Below are 11,907 nucleotides of genomic sequence, written 5' to 3'. Positions count from 1 at the left end.
TGGTGGTCTAGTGTATCCCTGGTGGCTCAGAGGTTAAAGCATCTGCCTGCAAGGTGGGAGACCCGGGTTCACTCCCTGGGTCGGGAAGATCCCCTGGAGAAGGAAATGGCAACCCACTCCAGTATTCTTGCCTGGAGAATCCCATGGACGGAGGAGCCTGGTAGGTTACAGTCCACAGGGTCGCAAAGAGTCGGAGACGACTGAGCGACTTCACTTTCACTTTCTTCTTCTGGTGGTCTAGTGGTTAAGGATCTGCCTGCCAATGCATGGGACATGGGTTCGATCCCTGGGTCTGGAAAGATTCAGATTACATGCCACAGAGGAACTAAGCCCACACTCCCCAACTACTGAGCCTATGATCTACAACAGGAGAAGCCATGGCAAAGAGAAGCCTGTGCACTGCAGCTAGAGAATAGCCCCCGGTCACTTGCTGCAACTAGAGAAAACTCACGTAGAAACCAAGACCCAGCAGAGCCGATAAATAAATAATAAAATTTTTTAGAGATGTTACAAAAATAAAATATGGGATTAAAGGAACTAGTAAATGGGCAAGGATGTTGTGGCATTCTTTCCAAGGTGATGTTTTTCGAATTTCACCAGTTTTTCATTTTCCCACAATGTGTATTTTAGCACTCAAAGCATTCCAATCACATTAGAAAAACAGAATTACTTTTTTTTTAATTCATCCATTTTATTTTTAGAACAACATAAGATATATCTCAAATCCACTTGGGCAATAAATATCTTAATAAATATAACATAAATAAATATAAATTAGTTCACACCCTTTCATTAACATAAAATTATATAAATAAATACTTTAAAATAAATTATGTTTGAGTGTTTGTTTCTACAAACACTTTGGTACTAAAATAGCTTATAATTCCTTACTCTTCTTTTAAAGCGGAAAAAAAAGAAAATATGTTCTGTGAGGACATTTTCCCTCATCAATTTGCTCATCAAAACTTATAAAAATAACTTATGCCTAGTAAATATGAATAGACTTGATCAAAAGAATCATGTGGATAGAACAGTCACATTCTGCAAGTCTGGAGAGATGACTCATGGAAACAAGCATGAGAATTCTGTACCAGCTTCAGTAGGGACAGGTCCAGCCACCCCCTCCCCAGTTCTTAACCTATGCCCTATTACAATCTCTTTGGTTCCAATTGTTCTAAAAATGATTTTAAGGTTAGGAGAGACCTCAGCATTCTAGGAAGAACTCAGATAGCTCATCATTCTGTCGATGGTCACCGCACGAATTCTGAAGGCGTGAAGAAGGATGCAGAGCTTGACTTTTGTCTTGTAAAAATCCAGTTCTTTCAGGGAGGGTTTCTGTGGCACAGTCTCACTGTCGAAATTCAGGGCCTAGGAGAATAAATATTGAGCATGACATAGACGGTATTCCAAAATTAAAACATTCATCTGTAAAAACGGGTGAAGCCAATACACGTCTCAGAGCCTGCAACCCACTCCCTCATTGCTTCTCCTAAACCCAACGCAAATCCACTCCCAGCCAGATGGGCAGGCAGAACCTGAGAGAAGAAGTGCTCATTATCCAAGCACATGGATCTTCAGTGAGCTCTGAAAAGACCCTGAAAGCTATTTAGAAAATCATCAGTGGGAGTTGCATTTTAGAAAGGAACAATTCTGTTAAGAGACATCTGCTGTGATATCCAATTAATTTTTGTTCGTTACATTAAGAAGCTATGTCCTTTTCAGAACAGGGAGGTGATGGATTGCTACTGATCGGAAACTGTCAGTATCAGACCTGCTGACTACAGATAGTCGTGTGAGAGTATATAAACCTGGCACTGGGTCTCCCAGTTTGAGCCCTTTAATTTGACAACACAATGCAAGACCATGTGCGTGCAGTTGCTCAGTTGTGTCCGACTCTTTGTGACCCCATGGACTCTAGCCCATCAGGCGCCTCTGTCCATGGGATTATCCAGGCAAGAATACTGGAGTGGGTAGCTATTGCCTCTGCCAGGGGATCTTCCTGACTCAGGGATAGAACTTGGGTCTCCTGCATTGGCAGTCAGGTTCTTTACTGCTGCGCCACCTGGGAGGCCCATATATTTGCACAAGGATCAGCATTTTTGCTTGTACTTCCTCACAAAGAGCCTAAAAGAAATGTAGAGTGGGTCATCACCCCATTTCAGAGGGGAAGAAACTGAGGCACAGAGGTACAGAATGTTTGGGCATAGTTGTCTGATTTCTGGTGGAAGTGACTCCATTCTTGGTCCTGAAAATAAAATATCATCTACAACTGTCTAGATGGTAACATTCTTTGATACTTGCATGATGTTCACTGCTTTTCAAACAAGTAATTTAGCACCCCCCCCAAAAAATGAATGAAATAAAAATAAATTTCTTTTCAGATAATCATTCTTGACACTGTATTTATCCCATGCCCTGGTCACCACAGCAGCACCCTGCTCTTTCTTAAGTGGTTATTTCTATGTTTCATATTAGCATCCTGTGTTCTGGTTATTCAGGAAATTACAAAGCAAGTTCTTGTCTCTGAGTAACACTGTGGACGTCCCCAGGTGATAGGTCATTTCTCTCTTCCATCCACATTTTGGTTCCGGATGGGTCCTATCCAGGCACTAGACTAGTGTGTCTTTACTAACAGTATTTGCAGATATGCATGCTGGCCCCTGTCATGAACATCACAGAGGTTTTTGAGATGTGTGAGAAGATGAGTGGAGTGGAATCCCCTTTTGGAGGTTTAAATCCTACCTCTGCCATTTCCAAGCTGTGTGACCTCGGACAAGCGAACAACCCTCTAAGCATGGGATTCCTCCTTTCCACAGACCCCATGTGGTTGCCGTGGGGACAGCACATCTTTGCCCAGAGCCTGGGGCACACCGCATGATCAACAAGCAGGAGGCTGCTTTCCTTCATGTGATCGGCTCATGTTGCCCTCTCACTAGAGGGCACCCTAGAGACTGTCTCCCCTACTATGTAGCTGGCTTTGAAGGGGGCATTTCAGGCCTCCCCAAATCCAGGAAGGGCTGACAGTAGAGCCCTTCATCAGGGACCCTGGCTGGCTGTCTCAGCATGAAGGATGGGAGGCCTTACCTGCATCAGCTCAGCAATAGCTGCCAGCATGTTCTGGTCTAGAAAGATTTGCCTCTTAGGATCCATCAGAAGCTTTGCATTCATGGCCTGGAACTCCACGTGGTACATCTTCAAGTCCTCATAGATACTTCTAAGGCACAGGGTCTGGGTGATACAACGAAGTGGGGAAGGAACCATTGAGATGGGCTAAAAACATCCCCCCCTACCCCAATGCTGCATTTGAAGAAAGATTCTTGTGTCTTACTGTCATAAAAGAGGTCTTTCCAGAAGCCAGACAATGCCCATTCTAGAAGAAAAAAATAATGAGATATCAATGATATGAATTCATAATATGAGCTGAAACCTTCAATTTTCTGACTTACAGTTATAAAAGAGGTCTCTCTGGAAGCCAGGCAACTCTCATTCTAGAGCAAAAAAAAAAAAAAAAAAATCACACATCAAAAAGATACTAATTTTTAATATAAATTTTTTTGACTCCTCAAACATATCAAATTTTTTCACTGTGGTAAAAAACACATAAAATTTATCATCTTAACTATTTTAAAGTGTATAGTTCAGTAGTGTGATGTATATTTCACACTGTTGTAAAAAAACATATATTTTTACACATTTTTGTTTCAAATTGAACTTCTACAATGGGGCCTGTTGACATCCCATGAGGATAGAGCCCAGAAGCATGCACATTTTTGGAAGAAGATGAGGTCTGATGCACAGTCCTTAACCATGTTATAAGCTTTGGGAGGAAAATCCTCTATACCGTGGCTAATTCCAGTGGTAAACAGGCCTCCACTGTGCTGGTTTTATCTTTGGTGATATCTTCATGATCGATCTCCTCAGAAGTGCAGGAGTAAAATTCTAGGGTTTGTCTGGCCTGTAAAATACATAAAAAAAAAAAACTCAGCTTATGATATTAATAAGGCACCAGGCTCCCCATAACGCTGGCACCAAAGCAAGAGTTGGCTGCCTTTGACCGCCATCTCCGACCTGTAGAAAATTCAAGGTCTTCATAAGACCAAAGAAACAGGTCATTGACACTCTCTCCCACTCCCTCCTCTCCTTTTGCTTATGACATGTTTCTCCTGAAGATATGTTTCTCCGTTATGTAAATACTACAAATCATTTCAACAGGCTGTGCTAATCAGCCTCTACACCATGCTGGGACACTTGCTTCTGGTGAAAACAGTTTTTTTTCCTTTTGGCAAAGCATCTGTGTTTTATGAATATCTTTTTCAAATATAGCTTCTAGAGGGGGATTGTTAAGGTCACCACTTGACGGATATAACAAACATGCAACCATGAAAACAAGTGGAGATTTAATGTGTGGTATATACACACACACATCATCTTACAAGCATGCTGAACATATTTATGAAATTTAGCTTAAGAAGTCAATGATTTGTTGATTGAAGATCGAGATCATTTTTCCATTCAACAAGCCTGATATATGCTATGCTAGGTACTAAGGAATGTGACAAAGAAGGGGACTGTATTATTCCCGCCAGGATTCCCAGTTCAGCTGTGGAGACAGGCCAGTGCCCAAATGACCAGGGGACATGCCAACAGGTGAGAAGGGCTGAGTTGAAGGGTCAGAAGGCTCTGAGAAGGGCGTGGAAAGAGATGAAAAGGTTCCCCAGAGATGGGACATCCTCAGAGGAGGGGGATCGTCAGGCAGAGGGAACAGCATGGGCCATGAAACAAAGCTTGAGAGTACAGGACACGTGTGGGCAACAAGTAGCAAAGCTTGCGACCCTGTCTGCTGTAGGAAGAAAAATGCCCCCGCCAGAGATATCCACCTCCCAATCCCTAGAACCTGAGACTATGTCACGTTATGTGGCAAAGGGGAATTAAGGTTGCAGATGAAATTAAGGTTGCTAATCAGCTGACATTGAAATAGATTATCCTGGAGTGTCTGGGTGGGTCTAGTGCAATCTCTGGGTCCTTGTAAATGGAAGAGAGAGGGTGGAGAGTCAAGGTCAGAGAGATGAAGCACGAGAAAGACTCATTTGTTGGCTTTGAGGATGGAAGGGGGCCACCAAGGAATGGGGGCTGCTTCTAGATGCTGGCAAAGGCAAGAAAATGAATTCTTCTCTAGAGTCTCCAGAAAGAGATACAGTTCTGCTGACACCTTAATTTTAGACTAGTGAGACCCGTTTCAGATTTCTGACCTCCAGGGCTATATGATAATAAGTTTGTGTTGCTTAAAGCCATTAAGTTTCTGGTAATTTGTTACAGCAGCAATAGAAAATGAATACACTGCTCCTGGAGGCCTGAGCAGGTTGTAAAAAGTTAGATTTGCAACTACACTGCAACAATAAAAAGAAAAAAAACTCCAAATAAGACAATAGTTTTATTTCTGTGATAATTGCCTTCCTTTGGGCTGCAGTCCATGGGGTCGCTAAGAGTCGGACACGACTGAGCTACTTCACTTTCACTTTTCACTTTTATGCGTTGGAGAAGGAAATGGCAACCCACTCCAGTGTTCTTGCCTGGAGAATCCCAGGGACGGGGCAGCCAGGGGGCTGCCGTCTATGGGGTCATACAGAGTCAGACACAACTAAAGCGACTCAGCAGCAGCAGCAGCAGCATTCCAAAATGAAACAGTAACTATCTATTATTATGGCATTGTTAAAAAAGATGAATCTATGAAATAGTGCCTGGCATACAGTAGGCACTCAACAAGTACTTTTTAAATGAAGAAATGAATAAATAGAGCAATATATATATATATATATGAAATGTGGGTCCAACTGTTAGAGTTCTTCAAATATTTTCAGGAGAAGCTAGAAATCTGGATTCTTATATGAAAGGTCTACTTTTTCAATGACATCAAACTCAAAAATTAAAATAAAATATAAAAGACACTGACCAAACTTTACAGATCTGTGGGCTGGATACAGCCTCTGAATCACATGCATTTACTACCTCTGTTTTCTCTACAAGTAGCCAGCTGATTTGTTCTGGCAAATTTGACACATGAATCATACTAAAAAATCAAATTGAGTTCTGTGATCTTCTGACCTTTGGTGCTGCCTCAGGGAGTAGAAGAGTCAAATTTTTCACATGAAGCATCTATTTAAATCAGAGCTCCTAAATTTTACCCATATCATACTTTTCTTTAGGAATCAAAGGACTTATCTCTGTAGTTTTCACTTGGTGAGCTGCCTTTCTAATTAAGATGGATTGAACTGTAAGGAACAGCAGTCAGCTCATTATAAAAGGTTGGAGGTGGGGAGAGTTCGTTAAGGAGAACTTGTGGCACTGAGCTTACTTTAAGATATTCATAAAGCAACAAGCTAGAAATATTCAAGAAAGATTTTCTAGACAGCAGGAAGGTCAAAGGACATCTTTTAAAATATCAGTTGAGGCTGTTGCAGCCAAATCAATAGATGTTGGAAAGTTTTTAAAGGAAGAAGAAGAAAAACTTTTTGCATTAAAATATGAAAGCTAAAAAAAATGACTGAAGCTTTAAATAAAATTAGATAACTCGCCCCCTAGAAAAGGAAGCCTGGACATGCACTGTCATAAGCCCCCTGAAATGTGTTACTCTAACAACAAACAGCCATCAGACTGGAAGCTGGCGAGGACTGTGTGGGGCAGGGCCGATTCATCTTTGTAGCCCCCGGAGCACAGAGGCCGCCCCTAGTAACAGTTTCCTGGATTGATAAGTTGTCAGAGGAAGAGTGTGGGCTTGACACAATTCCATCTCTGTTGGCAGGCTACAGGGAACACTGTAAATATCCACTTTCCTCTGTGTAGGCACAGCCAAAACGAATGCCATTGTAATTTATGACCTCTCCTGCCTTCTCTGGAGACACAATTTCATTGAGACTCTTTAGCTAATAGTTGGGCCATTTGTAAAGTTCCCTCTTTATCTCTTGACAGCTCCTGATTAACTTCCACAATTTCCCTGCAGTTCCTTCAGGTGACCAGGAGTTCAGAGATGTCCCTTAACTAGAGAGACTGCAGTGGGAACAAGGACAATGAAAAGCTCACCTTCTGTAGCGTGTTGCTGACAGCCCTCAGCAGGTTTTGGGAGTAGTCGAGGCAGCTCCTTCCTGGGCTTGCTGTGGTGGGGGGGAGGCTCCTGCCCAAACTGAGGTGGGGCAGGTGGTGGAGGAGAACCAGGGTGGATATGAGGAGGAGGCCTGCAAGGGAATCCAGGGGAAGAATGAGCAGGCTGGCCTCCACCTTCCATCTCTTCTGGCCATGTCCACCCATCTCCTTCTGGGCACCAACCTCCCACTGATCTTCTTTCAGCAACTGAGAGATGATGAATTAAGCTCTTGAAGGTCAGTGCTCTGTTCTAGGGTTGGAAACCAACTCACAGACACTATCACCTTGTGAGTTCAGACCAGGGTGCAAGGCAGAGTTCACCCAGAAAAAGTCTCCATTTCAGGAGGAGGGAAAGCGAGGCCAGGTGGGGAAGCCACCCAGTGTTTTGGAAACAGTGGGTAGACACAGCCTTGCTTTGAAGCCGACTGGCTGGGATCTGTCCTCTTAATGGTGTCGCCAAGGGAGCCTGGGCAAGAAATTATCCTGCGGGGCCTCAGTTTCTCATCTGTAAAGCGGGCATAATACTTAGCGCCTGGGGCTGTTCCACGGTTAAAAGAGAGGATGTCTTATAGGGCGCAGGATAAGCCCGCAGTGTCTCCCTGCGTCCTTCCTCCTCTGCACGAGATTGCGGTCTTCCAGTCTCCACGTAGCCCATCCCAAGTTTCTGCCTCCCGGCTGCGGTCCCCCAACCAGAGCGCTAGGCTGGTTACTCACTGCGAAGCGGGCACATGCTGAGCGGAGCGGCGGGGACGCGGAACCGAGCCGGCAGTTGGACGCAGACCGGTGCACGCGGCAGGTGAGGGTGGTGGTTGGGAGGCCAAACCAGGGGTCACATTTTTATAATTGCCCGAGGCGCGGCAGGACTTTCCCGGGACTCTGATCTCTTGCTTGCTTTCTCTCTCTGTCTCTCTCTACATCAGCTTCTCGATGACACGTGGAGTCTAGCCCGCGGGACTGGAGCGCTTTCGGATTAACTCCCCGTGCGCCCGGCCGCAGTCGTTCCGGGACGGCCCCGCCGCCTCCGGCCTGGGCCAAAACGAAAGTGAAATTCGGCGCAGCGTCGCGGCGCAGGGTCCCCGGGCAAGCCCGACCCCCTGGCTTGCCCCCCTCGGACGCCCCCCGCCCCCAGCTACCCAGCCCTGGCCCCGCCGCCCCGCAGCGCCCCCTCCCGACGGAACACCGAGTAAGGCCACCCCCTGTCCACCCAAATCTAGGATGAGATCGGACCTCTCGCCTAGTTCTGGAGGAGAGTAGCTAAATCATTCAATCATCATTCATTTTTTTCATATAGTCCACGGTGTGCCAGGGTGACACCGAGGGGCATCCAGCAGTGAACTGGTCACTTTCGGCTCACTCCCACACCAAATCTGACTCAATGTGTTTTATTCCTGGGTACCATCTAAAATACAAAAAGGGATGAAACCAGACTGGCTATGCAATAACTACTCTTAGAAAATCCAGTTTCTTACAGTGTCCAGGAGAGAATCGTTAGAGTTTAGTGGGATGGATGTACAGAGTCCTGGGAGGAGAGGTCGGAGAAACGTCATCAAGGAGCATGCAATTGAGGAGGCAGCAAAAGCGCCCAGAAGGAGGGAGCTGCGACTTGATTGTTGACAGGTGAGTAGACATTAGACCGCTGCGGGTGAAAATGGGATGCAAGTTCTAGGTCGAGGGAACAGGGCTCAGATACACGGTTGGGGAAGGTAAAGGAAGGGGGTGATCTAGCAGTCCTGTACGGGGTGTGAGGTTGGAAAGGGTGAGGGTGCTGTGCTGTGGGGGTAGTAGGGTCCCTGCTGGGAAGTGTGCATTCTTCTGAGAATAGTGGGACGCAGTCTAGGGTTTTAGGCAGGAGATGCGGTTGCATTTGCATGATGGGAAAATCAGCAGTAGTGTGGACGATGGGGGCTTCCCTGGTGGCTCAAAGGTAAAAAATATGCCTGCAGTGGAGGAAACCTGGGTTCAATCCCTGGGTTGGGAAGATCCCTTGGAGGAGGAGGGCATGGCAACCCACTCCAGTATTCTTGCCTGGAGAATTCCATGGACAGAGGAGCCTGGTGGGCTACAGTCCATAGGGTCACAAAGAGTCAGACATAACTGAGTGACTAACACATACATACACACGGGGGATGGGTCCCAGGGGTCAGGAGTGGAGGGCATGACCAAGCCCTATTCAGATTGGAGCCTCAAGGGTGGGCAATGGAATCCTCAGGGTGGGGAGGGACTAAGACTTGGTAACTCCTCAGGTGAGCAGGATAGGAAGGTGCTGAGGATGGCTGAAGAGAGGTTGTTCTGGTTCCTGTGCAGGGGTTACTGTAAGAGGGGAGTGAGTTTGGAGGAGACACTGAGAAGTTCCATTTTGGATGTGTTGGGTTTGAGGTTCCTGTGGGACTTTTGAGTTCACTCATTTCTACCATGAGCGTTAGTCACCCTGGGTATGTATGAAAGGGAAGGGTGTGTTTGATCATCCACTCAGAGCCTCCAATGGATCTGACTGCACTATGGCCCCAGGACTTCAGTGTCCAGTGTCCACCTTTAGGCAGATGCACTCGTCTTGTAGAGGGATAAGCCTTCTGGAGTACAGGAGAGAAGAGTGGCGCTTCCTCTGGATCCCTGTTGAAGTCTGGATGGATGAGGTCATAGTAAGCCTTGAGATGTTATCGTGAATGCAAGGCAGGGCCAACCTTTACTAAAGATGTGGTGATGAAACCAATTAGGAGAAAGCTGTGTTAACCCCTTCTCTGATTCCAGCTCTCTCTTTTGTTGGTATCAGTCCCCTTAGTAGATCATCTGCTATGAGATACTCACCATAGGGACTTTTAGATGTAAAATGAGACCAACAGTTGATCTCTAAGGCTCCTTCCAATGCTGTGGTCTTTGAATTACCCCTTGGGGATAGAGAGCAATGGATTGTCAGAAACAGTTGCATCTGCAGGTTGTGTGAAGCAAATAAGGGGTACTGAGCTGTACTGTTGTCATAGGGATTTAGGATGGAGTTATGTGTACTTAAAGTCACCCACTCCAGTGTTCTTGCCTGGGGAATCCCAGGGACGGTGGAGCCTGTTGGGCTGCTGTCTATGGGGTCGCACAGAGTCGGACACGACTGAAGCGACTTAGCAGCAGCAGCAGCAGCAGCAAAGTCAGAATGAAGTCAAGTTTAGCTGAGCCATTTCTCCCTTGGAAGGGCTGTCTCCTATGAAAAAGAATTTCTGCAGTATAAATGAACATCAGGCCTATGCTCAGAATGGATTCATGGCCACCAGACATGATTTCTAAACTGTACTTTAGTGAAACAGTTCTCTGATGTGCTGCACATTCTGTAGCCAAGATAAAAGGACAGACTTCTTCTGAGATAACATTAATGTTCTATAAGAGACATTCTTTGGCCATGATCGCAATTACATGGTGTCTAGCACTATATTGGATGTCTTGGCCAATGAGATAAGGAAAGAAAAAGAAATGAGAGATTTAAAATTGGAACGTGAAAAAAAAATAATAAATAAAATAAAATAAAATTGGAAAGTAAAAGACAAAACTCTCATTATTTACAGTTGATATATAAAAAAGCAACAGAAAGAATAGATCAAATACTAAACTAATAAGAGAATTAATCTGTATGAACTCTATCTATAAATTTCATTGGATACAAATACTAACTTTCAAAAATCAACCAAATTTCTCTACATCTGTAACAACCTTTTAGAAAATATAATAAAAATAATGTACCAGATAATAAATAGACAGTAATAAAAAGAAGATACCATTCACAATAGCAGCCAAACTATAAAGTAACTGCCTGTTGATGGGGAAGCAGTACAGTGGTTAAGAATATGGACTTTAAACTGTTTGAATCCAGGTTCTGCTAGTTACATGTGTTCTTGTGCAAATTACTTATCTGTCTGAGCTCAGTTTCCTTATCTGAAAAATGATGATAATAAAGGTATTGTAGGGTGGTTGTGATTATTACATGAGTTAATGTAAGCATAAAATCACCATTGGGGAAAATTCAGTCAAGAACATAGAGTGATTTAATTTAAATGGAAACACATAACCTTGGGTGGAAGATCTTAAGATATAAATAGCTCAAGTCTCTTTTAGTTAATTCACATATTCAATGCAATCCCAAAACAAATTACAAATAACTTTTCTGAGGAACTTAATAATAAGCCTAATCACAGTACTCTAGCTTTGGGGCTTCCCTGGTGGCTCAGAGGTTAAAGTGTCTGCCTCTAATGTGGGAGACCTGGGTTCGATCCCTGGGTCAGGAAGATCCCCTGGAGAAGGAAATGACAACCCACTCCAGTATTCTTGCCTGGAGAATCCCACGGACGGAGGAGCCTGGTGGGCTACAGTCCATGGGGTTACAAAGAGTCGGACACGACTGAGCGACTTAACTTTCACTAACTTTCAAAATATATAAGAATAAAAGCCCATGAATATCTAAGTTAAACCTGTAAAGAAATAATAGAGATAGGCAAATAGTCCTACCAGATATAAAGATATAGTTCAGAGCAATAGTAATAAAAATAACATTTGGCAATAAGACAGTCAAATGCACCTTTCAAACAAAATAGAAAATTGTAGACAGACTCGTATGTATGTATATTTAGTATAAAGGTATGATGGCACTTAGATCAATCAGGGAAGCATGGATTGTTTAGTAGAAAATATTATCATACAGAAGTGGAGCCACTTAGAAGTAGGTTAAAGACTAAATGTGAAAAGTAAAATTATTACACTAGTAGAAGAAAATGTAGGACACTATCTTCATCA

The 11,907-nt window shown here is 44.2% G+C and overlaps 1 protein-coding gene and 1 long non-coding RNA gene across 4 annotated transcripts in view; one reads left to right on the top strand and one right to left on the bottom strand.

The window, feature by feature from the left end:
• Window positions 1-670: 670 nt before the first annotated feature.
• On the bottom strand, window positions 671-8,305 carry IL12A (interleukin 12A). The gene is made up of 7 exons (XM_086392396.1): window positions 7,852-8,305; window positions 7,078-7,229; window positions 3,842-3,955; window positions 3,447-3,488; window positions 3,329-3,370; window positions 3,085-3,228; window positions 671-1,368 (listed from the first exon to the last, which is right to left on the bottom strand). The coding sequence occupies exons 1-7, from the start codon at window positions 7,865-7,867 to the stop codon at window positions 1,213-1,215; spliced, it is 666 nt and encodes a 221-aa protein (XP_086248522.1). The 5' UTR covers window positions 7,868-8,305; the 3' UTR covers window positions 671-1,212.
• The window catches only part of LOC147379420 (uncharacterized), a 57,250-nt gene continuing 52,598 nt past the window's right edge, over window positions 7,256-11,907 (top strand). For all 3 annotated transcript variants that reach the window (XR_015160959.1, XR_015160958.1, XR_015160953.1), the window contains exons 1-4: window positions 7,256-7,373; window positions 7,710-7,933; window positions 8,058-8,320; window positions 8,609-8,754. This is a non-coding gene — a long non-coding RNA (uncharacterized LOC147379420). The remainder of the gene's footprint in view (window positions 7,374-7,709; window positions 7,934-8,057; window positions 8,321-8,608; window positions 8,755-11,907) is intronic.

The sequence above is a fragment of the Bos grunniens genome, chromosome 1, assembly GCF_055505025.1.
Source record: "Bos grunniens cultivar Pamir isolate PY7600 chromosome 1, Bosgru_T2T1.0, whole genome shotgun sequence".
Taxonomy (NCBI): domain Eukaryota; kingdom Metazoa; phylum Chordata; class Mammalia; order Artiodactyla; family Bovidae; genus Bos; species Bos grunniens.
Note: the sequence above shows the minus strand (reverse complement) of the source record. Positions and strands in the feature narration are given on the sequence as shown.